Source organism: Panicum virgatum, chromosome 5N (assembly GCF_016808335.1).
Source record: "Panicum virgatum strain AP13 chromosome 5N, P.virgatum_v5, whole genome shotgun sequence".
In the NCBI taxonomy this organism is placed as follows: Eukaryota; Viridiplantae; Streptophyta; class Magnoliopsida; order Poales; family Poaceae; genus Panicum; species Panicum virgatum.
In genome coordinates, this window is record NC_053149.1 from 46222744 (window position 1) to 46236656 (window position 13913).

The 13913-nt window shown below is 50.4% G+C and overlaps 2 protein-coding genes and 2 long non-coding RNA genes across 7 annotated transcripts; all 4 read left to right on the forward strand.

Moving 5' to 3' along the window:
- Positions 1 to 3460: 3460 nt before the first annotated feature.
- Positions 3461 to 6302, forward strand: LOC120676706. The gene is made up of 3 exons (XR_005675964.1): positions 3461 to 3586; positions 5002 to 5118; positions 6271 to 6302. It is a non-coding gene; the product is annotated as an uncharacterized LOC120676706 (long non-coding RNA).
- A 554-nt stretch (positions 6303 to 6856) lies between these two features.
- Positions 6857 to 7628, forward strand: LOC120676705. Its single transcript, XR_005675963.1, has 2 exons — positions 6857 to 7020; positions 7103 to 7628. It is a non-coding gene; the product is annotated as an uncharacterized LOC120676705 (long non-coding RNA).
- Positions 7629 to 8167: 539 nt separating this feature from the next.
- Positions 8168 to 9034, forward strand: LOC120674862 (pentatricopeptide repeat-containing protein At4g36680, mitochondrial-like). The gene is made up of 2 exons (XM_039955966.1): positions 8168 to 8176; positions 8264 to 9034. The coding sequence occupies exons 1-2, from the start codon at positions 8168 to 8170 to the stop codon at positions 9032 to 9034; spliced, it is 780 nt and encodes a 259-aa protein (XP_039811900.1).
- A 1937-nt stretch (positions 9035 to 10971) lies between these two features.
- LOC120676282 lies at positions 10972 to 13267 on the forward strand. 4 transcript variants are annotated; one of them, XR_005675750.1, is made up of 3 exons: positions 10972 to 11316; positions 11559 to 12444; positions 13033 to 13267. XR_005675750.1 is itself a non-coding variant. In XM_039957517.1 (3 exons), exon 2 carries the CDS (start codon positions 11696 to 11698, stop codon positions 12386 to 12388), a length of 693 nt encoding a protein of 230 aa, XP_039813451.1. In that variant the 5' UTR covers positions 10972 to 11316; positions 11559 to 11695; the 3' UTR covers positions 12389 to 12415; positions 13033 to 13267. The 4 variants fall into 4 exon arrangements, 2 of the variants coding, with proteins under 2 accessions (XP_039813451.1, XP_039813450.1); XR_005675751.1 differs by having other exon boundaries at positions 13039 to 13267; XM_039957517.1 differs by having other exon boundaries at positions 11559 to 12415.
- The last annotated feature ends 646 nt before the right edge of the window (positions 13268 to 13913 follow it).

Sequence of the window (13913 nt, forward strand, 5' to 3'; positions counted from 1 at the left end):
TACAATTGTGGATCATGACACCGAATGCCTTCCATGAGCAATTCTCGTCGATGGTCGTCTGAACGTAGGAGGTGCTCCATCTCTGGGATTTCCGGAAGGACCGATGTCAGCAGCATCGTGAAGTGTATTCTGAGGACACTTCTTGTAGTTGGGACCCAATGCTCCACATTGGCTGCAACGCTTTTGTGCCTTGCTTGCTTCGGACTCGTCCATACCATTCCGAATACGACATGTCTGACGGCGGCCTTTGCCTTTCTTAGTGGCTGGATCAGGAATAAACATCTTATTCTCATTATCCTGAATGAAAGGCCCCACTATTCCAATCCCGTATACCTCATGTCCCCAGGTGGATACAACTGCTTCCTTGCTGAAGTAAGGTGAAACAAATACTTCTGGCTGCAACCCAGACTGCACATGCCGCAATGAGATGCAAGCATGGCAAATGCAATAACTTAGGTTTCATGCAGGAGCAGAAGACTTTGCCATCTACTGTAATCAAACTCTCCTGTACCACCCTATCTCTACGGATACCACGACCAGTTCTATCCTTGCATAGAACCTCAAATCTATGCTCCATTGTACCTGTCGATATGATGCGGTGCAGTTTGACCTTTTCAATCTTTTCTTGCATATATTGTGTCACTCTTGTGTAAAACTGAATTTGGGAGTTGCTGATGTTTATGCTTGCAGCCATGTAACGCTCTCTGAAATACTTCATGCACCCATACATGATGAACTCAACAATTCCTACAAGAGGAAAGGCACGACAAGAACGCATAACCATATTGAAACACTCTGCATGGTTCGTTCTCTGAATACCATACCATATTCCGTTGGTATCATAAAGGAATGACCATTTCTCCTTAGGTGCACCTCGAATCCAGTGTGAAAATGGCTTCTCAATTGAATCCCTAGCCTCTGCAACCTGACTCGTACCTGTTCCTAATGCCCTTACCTTCACTGGCTCTGCAGTCAACTGATCAAGCATCTGCCATAATGCATTGAATTTTCTCTGTTGATTTTGGGTGCACAACCTCTTAAACAGGTTCTTAAGATCCTTATTCTTGAAGTGGTCATAGAAGTTTGCACCCATATACCTAATGCACCACCTGTTTTGGACATCGGGCCACAATGGAGGCGTTATCGCAGTTCCACGTTGCAATTTCAGTATTGATTGCAGCAGACCTGCATGCCTATCACTAATAAGGCACACATTTGGACGTGCAGCAACAACATGAACCTTCACTCGTTCAAGGAAGCGATACCAATTGTCTAAGTTCTCATTCTCAACAAATGCAAATGCGAGCGGAACTATTTGGTTATTGCAATCTACCCCGATTGCGGTGAGTATCTGACCTTTATACCTTCCAGTCAGAAATGTGCCATCAATGCAGATCACCGGAAGACAACACTGAAATGCTCTAACACAAGCACCTATGCAAAAGAAGGCTCGTTGCATAATTCTTTGCCCCTAGTCACGGCTGGTACGAGGTATGTGTCATAAAAGCTTCCAGGATTTCTAGCAGCAACCTGGGATAACATACGAGGTAGGTTATCATATGATACCTCGTATGTGCCGAACCGCATCTCGAACACCCTTTTTTTAGCCCGCCATGCCTTCAAATAACTAATGGTGTACTGGTAAGTCTGCTCAATGTGTCGAACAATCATTTTTTGCTCATAATTTAGGTTGTCCATAATCAACCCATATATTTGCTTTGCAACAAAGTCGCATGATATATTGCGATGCGAGGAAAGAATTTCTTACAGCAAACAAGTGTGCTATGTCACAATGGAACATTTCCAGTTCGACTTCCATTTTCCCTTGAATGCATGTACTCGCCATGGACATCCATCATTCACACAGTTCACCTCATATTCTTTACTGTCAGACTTTACGACTCTGAATTCTCGTTTCAATGATATTGCCCATAGTCTCACATCATCTTTTACGGCTTCAATGTTTGGATATGTTGCACCTTGCACTACCTCATTCCCTCTGTACTCCCACTCCTGATTTCGTACGTCTTCTGCGACATGACTGCCAAAACCATGCTCCTTCCAATCTTTTGGCAACGAGTACTGCTCGTCATCAGATGAGCCCTCATATTCTTCCATCTCTATTGCGGTTTGGTCTTCTGCCTCCATCTCGTCCACAATGCTATGTATCCTCCCTCCCTCATCAGCAAGGCCCTATGGTCCCATGTTTTGGTTCTCTATCTCTTCTGACTCATCTTGCTCAACATAATTGGTCTCTCTTCGAATACTCGGAGTTGCTTGATCTGCACCATGTTGGATTTCATTTTGTGTCTTCTCTCGAATTTGAACAAGAATGGCCAGAGGCCACCCACGCTCTAGAGCTGCTTGCATGTACTTCTGGCAGTCATCAGTGCTGTGTATCATCATCAATTCTCATAAATCACTTTCTACCTCCCAATTAACAAGAGACTGGACGGTCATCACATGTGTCAACGGATCAACACAGAACCCACGCTGCAGCCACTTACATATCTGTATATCACAGAATACTTATCGAGTTATACTCTTTACTTCACTACCTTATTCAATAATCAGTAAAAACTAAGTATGGAATTTAACTACAACGTATAAGTATTCATAACTACATGATGACACTCAAATTCTATACTGCATATGCCAAATTCTATTCTAAATCGTAATTAATTTATAAACACGTCTCTAATAGTACTGCAATTGTAATAATAAATGCGTAGTACTAATTTTCTAAACTAATTTACTACTACGTAACTAAAGTATCATTAAACTCCTACTTAAATGGTTCTACTATAGCACTAATTAAATTAAATTACTCTACAATACCAATGGAAAAATACATAAACTAAATGTACTAACTTGCAGATCACAAGTGCGGAATCTGGCAGGGCTTCGCCGCTTTCCTTCTCCTCACCCCTCTCTTTTTTTCTGGATTTTTGGTGGAATTTTCGGGCTCAAATGAGAAGGGAACGGGGTCGGATGCTTATATAGGGGGGGCATGCCCCGGTCGCCCGAGGGGGGGGGGGGGGGGGCGACAGGCCCCCCTGTCGCGCCTGCGGGCGTGGGCCACCGGTCGCCCGAGGGGGGGGGGGGGGCGATAGGCCCCCCTGTCGCCCGTTGGGGGGGCGACATGCCCCCCTTTCATTTTTTTTCGGTCATGGACCTCATTGCAAATTTGAAAAAAAAATACATCTAGGGCCTGTCGCCCCCCCATAGGGCGACCGGGGGTAGTTTTGAAAATTTTCAAAACGGACATATATTTTTGAAATTTTGATTTTTTTAAATATAAAAAAGAAAAGAACGCCAATTCTCTCAGCCAATGGGCCGAACTCAACAAGAGAACCCGACTCGCCACCCTTCGCTCGCGTGCTAACTGACCCTCCTCTCTCCCTTCCGCACTCGTTAGGCGGCGGCGGCGGTCGGTGGCGGGTGTCGGGGATGGCGGGATGGCGGGCGGTGGGCGCTCGCGCCGTTCTTCGGCGGCTCGGCACCGCAGCGGAGACGGCGGGGAGATGTCATGGCGGTGTGCTCCCAGCCATCTCTAGCAGCAGCGGAAATGCGACATCCGGCTTAGGTGAGCGCGAGATCACCCCTAGCTTTGATCCTTTGATGCCTCAGTATTGTATTCATACGCATCCTCGGTTCGATATGAAGCCTCGAAAACACTAGTTGCGATCGTTCGATTCTGTTCCATTTTCCGCACCTCCGCAGCCATGGCCGCCGCAACCTTCGCCGCCTGCCGCCGGCTCCTCTCCACCGCCGCCGCGGCCGCTGAGAAAACCAAGCTAGCCATACCTATCGCCCAGATTCGTCGGCTCGCCCGCGCGGGCAGCCTCGCCGAAATCGACACGACCCTGGTGCTGCTGGTCCCCTCCAGTGGCGTAGCTAGGATTTCAGTTTAGGGTGGTCCAGTGTCGTCTTTTCTAACCCTCCATGCTTGGATTTCAGTAAGTGTCACACTGTTGTCTTGAGGAAAAACTGAATGCAGAACATCGCCATAGCGAAAGAAGGCGATGAACACCAGGAGCGATGTATTTTTTCTTCAGAATCAATCGATTTGAATTGCTAAACAAGAGTCATGTACCTTCGGCTGGATTCCTAGGGTGGTCCATGGCCCACCCGGACCACCCTCTAGCTACGCCCCTGGTCCCCTCCCACACCGTCGCGCACTCTCCGCCCTCTCCTCCGTCGGCCTCCCCGAACGCGCCTCCGCGCTGCTCGGCACCATCCCTTCTCCCACCGCCGCGCACCTCAACGCGGTCCTCGGCCCGCTCCTCCGCCGCCGCCGGCTGGCGGGGCCCGTGCCATCCATCCTCGCCGCGCACGCCTCCATCCCGCGGGACGCCTCCACAGACAGCATCCTCGCCAAATCGCTCTGCCTCACCTCCGGCGCTGACTCCGCGCTCCACCTCCTCCGTCGCTCCAGCTATTCACCACCCTCATATTAAAGAGGGCTGGAGGGGCACCTAAGGGTCACCAATTGACACCCCTATGTTATGCCAATCTATCTACTTGCTGATTTCACAGTTTCTCCAAGTATGGATCTTTGTTCAGGAATATCTTTTTGTAGTTTCTAATTGTGATGCTTTCATGTAGGTCAATATGCAAATCTATTCAGGGCACATGCCTTTGCCTCAAGGAGTATCCCAGAAAATTTTCATCAGTTTATCCGCAATGATGTAATTCGCTTCCCTCATGCTTCTTATATGTTTGTGACTCTATTTTTTTATGAGAATAAGAAAGGAAAAGCCGTAGTAAATGATCTATGTTTTTTCTTTCTGGTGCAACCAGCATGTTTTATATAATAATTGATTAGAACCTTGCAACCATTTCTGTTTGATACCAACAGAAAATTTTAGCAAAATACTTTCTATAATTGTTCAATTGTATGGTGGTTCTGTATATGGAGCAGAATTACATTGTCATTCTTTATTAAGTATTTAAGTTTCTAGGGTAACTATTTGTATGGATCTTGGCAATTCATTGCAGGGAATATCAACTACAAGGAACTTGCTTGCAGATGATGCTATGGCTCCTATTTCTTCTCCTTTGACGCCACCACTCGGTGACAGTGAAGAGACTGACAAAAAGGGGGCTGTGGTTAGGGTTGAAAACGGACGGGAACGGGCGGGAAAACTCCTCTCCCATTTCCGTTGCCATATTTTTTGATCGGGAACGGGAGCGGGACCGGAATGGCCGGGAACGGGAGCGGGATCGGGATATACGGGATCACGGAAATGGACAAATATGGAAACGGACAAATATGGGTGGAAATACTACGGAAATGGGACGGGAACCGGGACTTTGACCGGGACATACACATGAATATACAACGACACAAGTGCAAAGGAAGATTATAAGCATTAAGCAATAATAATCTGCCCCAATCAGTAGTGACACTTGACAAGTAAAAGTGACAAACAATACGTCAATACCACAGTTTACCAGCCATTACAATACATTTGAGTCAACACAGAGACAGAGACCACACGTCCAAACATAGTAACAAGTCCACAAATAAATAATCTTGACATGGACCATCACAGCTCATCCTGGTCTTTCGTCACGTCTTGATCATTTGCCATTCCTTCTTCCTGAATTTATGAAAACATGTTGATGAGTTAACCAATCATTACCTCCACCATCTGTTCACTAGCATGCGAGCGCGACATCCTTGCCTCCTTGGCTCTTGCACAGATGCTCGCAGATGCCAGGTCGCGGCCGAGCACACGCAGCCGGCGGCAGCGCAGGCAGGGCCGTAGGGGCTAGCCGACGGCGTAGGCAGGGGCGCTGGCGAGGTAGGGCGGAGGCCGGCGGCGCAAGGAAGGAGGCAACAGCCGAGCAGAGGCGCCGCCGCACGGGAGGGGCAGGCCGGCAGCTGCTGCCAGGGATTGGAGATTTGGGGAAATTAGGATTGTAGAGTGAAATGCTAACTTTATATGTCATGTTGTTGGTCTGGGCCGGAGAAGTGGAGATAGTAACCTGCGGGCTTTATTAACTGGGCCTATCCCGTATTTGTTAAAACGGGATAAAAAACGGGATATCCTGATCGAAAAACGGGATCCCGCAAATACGGGCGGGATACCCCTTCTCCCGTTTCCCGTCCTGCTCCCGGATGCACCCGTCCCGTTTCCCATCCCGTTTCCCGGACTTTCCCGTCCCGCTTCTGTATAAGCCAAAATACGGGACAAAAATAGAAAAACGGACGGACGGAAACGGGATTTTTCCCGTCCCTTTTCAACCTTAGCTGTGGTTAAGCGATTGAAGGTCCAAGCCATAAAAAAGATATCAAATAGGTAACAACACTGCAGGACTAGTTATTTCTTTCCGTGGAACAATTTATTGGGTATGTGAGTATGTCCCCAATGGCATATCTATTAATGTGAAAAAAATATCATAATTAGCTGCATGTAGCCTGTGTGTTCTCTGAAATAGCCAACTATAGCTTCATGCCGTTTCAATTGTTACGCCATCATCACCAAAAGCCTTTTAGTCCCAAGGTTTCAATTGAAGTTGCCAAATCGATATTGGAGTTTCTAGAAGCTGCGCTATTACTTAACTTCAGTTCAATTCGAATTACTAAAACACTTGATACAAATATTAAGCATATATGGTAACCACAGAAGAAGGTTGCACGGCTTGCATCAACTGATATACTGCACATCCCCCCTCCCCCCTGTAATTTAGTATAATCAGATGTTTATATCTCTTATATCTGAAGCTTTCTGGCTGTTTTAGAGCCCAAAGAAGGTGAATCTAGTAGCAAAGCTTGTCCGAGGTATGCGTGTGGAAGATGCCTTGTTGCAGCTGCAAGTGACAGTTGAAAAAACTGTTTACCAGGTCCTCTTAGTCCACTTTTGACTACTCAACTGCTTCCTGTAACACATAGTGTCAAAATGACCAAAAACTCCATCAGTATTTCATTTTACTAATTACCGCAGGTGATCCATTCTGCTTGTGCCAATGCATCTCACAACCACGGATTGGATCCTGATAAGCTCATTGTTGGTAAGATTCTTAAATAAAGCATGTGTGATCCACTTCATTTGATATATACTACATACTTCCGGCAACCTTTGAAAACCTGCAGAGGAGGCCTTTGTGGGAAAGGGACTTTACCTGAAGAGGCTATCTTACCATGCCAAGGGGAGGTGCGGTGTCATGGTGCGACCAAGGTGCAGATTGACAGTGGTGGTTAGAGAAGCTACAGCTGAGGAAGAGGCAAAGATTGCCAAACTCAGGGTGAGCAACTACAAGAAGCTAACCAGAAAGGAGCGGCAGCTTATGCCGCATCGGCTCATCGAGATTAGCCCTAGGTGGGCTCGCAAGAGGAAAGAAGAAGCTGGTGCTACGGCGTAGCGCTAGTTTCTGTATGTGGTGTCTCAGTGTCTGCCTCCATTCACCCTATTGTGCTTGGACACACTAGAATTTGCCGAAGAAAGATGACGACCCATACATGAGATAATTCAGAGTCTGGTTTGCTGATCCAGCCTTGTTCTATTTGTTTGTTTCATCGACATGAAAACTGTCGAGACATTACCATGTTACTTTGACTGTAGGACAGTGTTTACCAGCGCTGCTCTAATACAATGAATAATTTACATGTGATATGTGAATGGTCTGACTCGGTATGTTATCCTGCCCCCCATTATTATCCGGGCAAGCATCAACCTTGTCTTCCTCTTTTCTTAGCACAACTATTTATTCAGCTAGTTGCATCATGATGAGTTGATGACGGCCTCAGGTTTCCTTTAAGCTGTCCTATTTCTTTTGTCAATTGCTATACTTATCAACATGTATCATATGAACCTTACCATCTTAATCTTGGCAAATAGTTAAACGACCTTGTGAATGTTTGTTCTTTTAGAGTAAAAGACGCAGCAAGTACAAATTAATTTGCAGCATTTTAACTTTTAAGAGGGGTTGTACGTGCTACTTTACTTTTCTATCGTTCCAAGCAATTATTATATGGTAAAATGTGGGCAAAATAGGTGAAGGACGGTCCGGCAGAAAATTGGGCCATGAATGGGCCCCACCTCTCCAAATTCGTTTTCATTACCCCTTTCTCAAGGGCCCAACCCGCAAAATCCTCTAAACCCTAGCAACACTGGTTGCGATCGTTCGATTCTGTTCCATTTTCCACACCTCCGCAGCCATGGCCGCCGCAACCTTCGCCGCCTGCCGCCGGCTCCTCCCCCCTCCCCCCGCCGCGGCCGCTGAGAAAACCGAGCTAGCCATACCTATCGCCCAGATTCGTCGGCTCGCCCGCGCGGGCAGCCTCGCCGAAATCGACGCGACCCTGGCGCCGCTGGTCCCCTCCCACACCGTCGGCGCGCTCTCCGCCCTCTCCTCCGTCGGCCTCCCCGAACGCGCCTCCGCGCTGTTCGGCACCATCCCTTCTCCCACCGCCGCGCACCTCAACGCAGTCCTCAGCCCGCTCCTCCGCCGCCGCCGGCTGGCGGGGCTCGTGCCATCCATCCTCGCCGCGCACGCCTCCATCCCGCGGGACGCCTTCACGGACATCATCATCGCCAAATCACTCTGCCTCACCTCCGGCGCTTACTCCGCGCTCCACCTCCTTCGGGAGCCGTCGTCGGGGGCGCCTCCGTCGCTCCAGCTCTTCACCACCCTCATCGACTGCTTCTACAAGCAGCGCCTCCCGCACCGCACCGAGGAGCTGTGGCGCGCCATGGTGCAGGACCACGGCATCACCCCCGATACCGCTGCCTACAATGTCCGGATCACCTACAAGTCCGCCAACGGCACGGTGGACGAGGTCAAAGAGCTGATCCGCGTCATGCGCGAGGAGGCCGGGCTCCAGCCGAACGTCGTCACCTACAACGCGCTGATGCGGGCGATGGCGCGGGTCAAGAGGGTGGACGAGGCGGTGGAGGTGTACCGCGGCCTGGAGGCCAGCGAGGTGGCGCCCGACTGCGCGACGTACACATGCGTGGTGGGCGCGCTGTGCGGCGGGGCGGTGGTCGGAGGCGGAGGACGTGATCAGTGGTGGCTCCGCCACTAGGGCGAGCCCGGGCGGCCACCCTGGTCCTTTTAGGCGAGATCCAAAACATCCTGTTAACAACAGAGGTAGCGGGGAATAAAAAGTAGGATGGATCTGAGAAATATAGGAAGAACAGAGGAAAATAAAAAAAATTAGCTTTCAGAGGACAGAGTACTTGAGTAAGGAGTAAGAGTTCATACACCCTTCTCCTCGTATGCACTCAGTATTTTAACCGGCGACTCTCTTGCATTTATATGGGCTGGGCTTGATACGTGCACGCAGGCAAATCTAGTGAACCCATTCGCCGCCGCCAAAACTAACACGACTTTCTGGTGCGGCGGCCCATAGTAGTAGATGCTTCCTCCGGTTCGTGAGTGCTGACAATATCCCTCCGTTCTCAACTCCGGCAGGGGCTCATGACGGTGCGATGGCGCCACATCCCCCGAACGCGAGGACGACGGTCCTCTACCGCCGAGAGTCCCGAGACTCAGATTGGGCCATTGGAGCATTGGGCGAGAGGACTTCGTGATCTCGTGGGCCATCCGGCCGAGTGAACTGCAGCCTCTTATTAAGATGTTCAGTCTAGCCCCAGCCCAACGCTGTGTCTTCTTGCCACCAGACGCCGCTGATGACTTTGGCAGTTCACCATCGCCCCTCCCCCCAACCCCGCCTGCAATCCCGCTCAGGCACTCACACCGATGCGTCGCTGTCGTTGCGCGATGGCGCTCCGCGTCCGTCCGTCCTGTAACCCTGCCTCGACACCTGCCAGCGGCGTCAGCGGTTCCTGTGCACTGTTGCCGCGGGCGCCTGCAACTGGGCAGCTAGCCTCGATGCCTCACTTTGGCTGTGCAAAAAATTTAGCATAGAACTCTGCCCTAGGTTATTTTTTGGGCTGGCTTCGCCACCGTGAGGGGGTGAAGCGCCGGAAGCTGGCCGACCTCGGCACGTTCTGCGTGCTGGTGCGCGGGCTCAAGGGCGCCGGCAAGGGGCGCGCGGCGAGGCGGGTGGTGGTCGGCCTGCGCAAGAAGTTTCCCGAGCGGTTCGACGGGCCGTGGAGGGAGCTCGAGGAAGCTGCCGGGCTGCCGGCCTCTGGCAAGGAGGACGATGGCGCCGACGTGCAGCCAGCGGCGACGACGGCCGCAGGGTGAGCTGCTTGGTGAACTTCTTCAGAAACGGTGGCGATTTTGGTTTAGAAGGGCAGATCAATGGAATAATTGAATCGACAGATTACAAAAACTCGCTTGTCCTTTTGGGTGTTCGGAGAAAAGATTTCTAGTTCAGCTAACAGTTAACACCTCCAGTTTCGTATCTTATTGATACCAAATGGTTGTGTTCGTTGGTTCTAAATCCCAGTCCTACTGGTGCCTTCAAAAATGCTCGCATGTTAGAGCTTAGAACTTCGAATTCGTGAAGTGCCCCGCCGCATTTTTGCCATTTGGGTGAGTATCCGATAGACACACGGGTGTGCAGCACCTGTTTTTGTCGAATGCCTCTTGTGATAAAAAAAGAAACAAATGCTCTTTGAAAAGGTCACAAACAAGTGGGATGTCCTAACAATGTGCCATCACATAATCTAAATTTTGACCTGACCTTCAAATTTCACCCTAAACTGTGAAACAAGATATTTTTCACCCTAATCTTTACAATGCTGTTCAAATAATAACACAGTGGTTTTGGTCTGCGAGTGACGAGCTTGGATGTCTCCCGAAAATTAGTTCTGTAGCACTTAAAAGTTACGACTTTCGTAAAATACCACTCCTGAGCCCCCGTAAAATATCACTGAAAACTTCAACCGTTACCTGTATATAGCATTCTGTTAGATTTTCTTCACCGAAGGGTTTGTTTCGTCTGTTTTGAGCTCAAAATCCAAACACGAAATGACTTATATGCCCTCGCCATACCATCCTTATCCTAGCCGCCTCTATCCTCTAGTTGTTTCTGTTCTGCTGTTGCTCACAGGCGCCGCCCCGCCTCCCCTCCAGCTCTGTTGAAACGGGTCCACCCCGGCCCCCTCCAGCGACTGCGCCGCCCCTCCCCTCCAAGAGCGCTGCACCAGCGCCGCCCCTGCCCACTCCCGTGACTGCGCCGCCCCTCCAGACACCGCCTCGGCCCCGGGCCGCGACTGCGCCGCCCCGTCCTCCTCCTGCGCCGGCCACCTGACGAAGGGGCGCGCGTGAAGGGGCGTGCAGGACCGCCCCCGGCCAGGGTCGCCTCCTGGCCGGATCCAGTGGCGCTCGCCGATGACCAGTGGTGCTCGCCGATGACCAGAGCCTACCGATGTATTCATCTGAGGTTCCCGAAGGGTAAGCATCAAATCCTCCTCATCTCTGTTCTTGCACATGGTTCCTCTAGGTTGGTAGTAGATGGCAAGTGGATTTGGGATCAGATCTGGACCGATTTTAGTATGCATTGGGTATGTCAGTAATCAGTAATGATTCAACGGAAATTGCAACAAATGAGACAGATAGGTGCCATAACTGTTTGGGGACATTTTTGTCCAAGTTAACAGAGTTCCAACCAAAATCTAACAGAATGCTATATATAGGTAACAGTTGAACTTTTTGGTGGTATTTTACGGAAGCTCAAACTTTCGGTGGTATTTTATGAAAGTCGCAATCTTTCAGTGCTGCATAACCAATTTTCCCCAACCCAGTCCCCGAGCAGAACCGGGCCCAGAACACGATGCTTCGCCGCCTCGCGCCGCCGCTCGCCGGCGCTCTCCCGCGCGTCCTTCGCGGCATCTGCACCACCGCGCTGCCGCCATCCAAACCCCCACCCGAACGGCTCTCCCGTTCCGAGCTCGACGCCATCTCCGCGCTCCTCCCGCGGCTCCTCTCCGCGGGCCACGTCCCCGCCGCGGGGCGCCTCCTCTCCGCTGCGCTCCTCCTCCCGGGATCCCTGGAGCGCCTCCCTCTCCCGGCCCTCGCCGCGCACCTCGCCTCGCTCCCGACCCTCTCCGAGGCCTACGCGCTCCTCACCGCGCTCCGCCACCACCCGGCCCGCCCCTCGCCGCTCCCGCTGGCGTCGCCGCTGCTCGACGGCCTCCTCTCCCAGCGCCGCGCGCGCGACGCGGCCTCTGTGCTGCAGTGGCTCTGCCGCCCGGACTCCCCGCGCCGGCCCGACGCCGCCACCTACGCCGCCGCCGTCGCGGGGCTCTGCCGCCTCGAGGACCCCAGGGGCGCGCTCGGCGCGCTCAGGGAGATGGCCGCGGACGGGTTGCAGGCCTCGCCTGAGCTGCGCGAGGCGGTGCGGGATGCAATGCTGCAGGACGCCAGGATCGAGCAGGCGTGGGCGCTGGAGGAGGCGATGCGGCTGCCGGAGACAGACAAGGTAGTGGAGCTGGTGGACAAACTTCTTACGGAGTGGGAACCCTGAGCCTTTCAGGAGGAAGAGCAATGCATGGTTGGTGCTTCCCTGTATTTGATGCAACGGTGAGAAATTTTCAATATGCGTTGACCTAGAGTTGATGGCAACGTTTAGTGCTAATGAATTTGTAGCTTGAATAAAATCTGCTGAGGCAGCCATCTGGCAATTTGTATTGGCATTGGATGGTTATTCAGCACCAAGAACTCAGTGTTGCCATGCAGAAGAGCATAATTCACTGAAACATTGTTGCAAGACTTGAATTGATAGATCAATGTGGATATAATTGGGCAAAGGTCATTTCTGGAGTGGTTTTGGTATTGGATTATTGCAGTATCGGAGTTCATGAGGTGTCAGTCATCACACCAGAGTTTTCATACTAAATGCCATTTGTTTGATAAATTGTCCGCGTTTACTGTATTTAACTTTCTCGAAATTCTGGACTCTAGGAGTGCTGCTTGTTTACACCATTTCCCTTTGCAAGTATATGTTGTACCTAACGCACATTTTATCATGAATTAGTAAAACCTCATATATGTTCAGTTCTTTCAAAACAGGTATAAGCATGGGCAATATTTTGTGGTTGTGGAAATGGAACCGAATTTCATTGTTCTCTTTTGTAGTGCGTTAAATAATTCGAGCTCAAATTTGTGTAGTTGCAGGCGTGATGAGCTGGAAGAGATGATTGGTCTGCACAACTTGATCCATATTCAGAACAGAGGACAGATTTCGGCTGAACAGACTTCACCCAGAAATTAATCTTTGAATTCTACCTAAGATGGCAATGTCTTTTATCTTCTGTAGTTTTAGAATCTGTTTATGTATACTGGCTGGGATGCCATTGGGCGTATTTAAAAATTAGAATAGGTATCTAAGCAGATTTAGAAATTAGAATTGGTGTATGCTCTTTGCTGATGATGTGGTGCTAGTTGACGAGAGTAGGGCAGGGGTTAATAGGAAGTTAGAGCTGTGGAGACGCACGTTAGAGTCGAAAGGGTTCAGACTTAGTAGGACCAAGACCGAGTACATGATGTGCGATTTCAGCGCGACTAGGCATGAGGGGGGAGACGTTAGTCTAGATGGGCAAGTGGTGGTCCAGAAGGATACGTTTCGGTATTTAGGATCGGTGTTGCAAAAGGATGGCGACATTGATGAAGATGTTAGGCATAGAATTTCAGCTGGCTGGTTGAAATGGCGGCAAGCTTTTGGCATCCTTTGTGACAAGAGGGTGCCACAAAAGCTAAAAGGCAAATTCTATAGGACAGCAATTCGTCCGGCGATATTATACGGTGCTGAATGTTGGCCTACAAAAAGACGACATGTGCAGCAACTGAGTGTAGCAGAGATGCGGATGTTGCGGTGGTTTTGCGGGCACACAAGGAGGGATAGAGTCCGGAACGAAGTTATTCGGGATAGGGTCGGGGTGGCACCAATTGAGGAGAAACTTACTCAGCATCGGCTGAGATGGTTTGGACATGTCCAACGAAGGCCTCCTGAGGCGCCGGTGCGTAATGGGATCCTCGAGCTAGTCGATAAT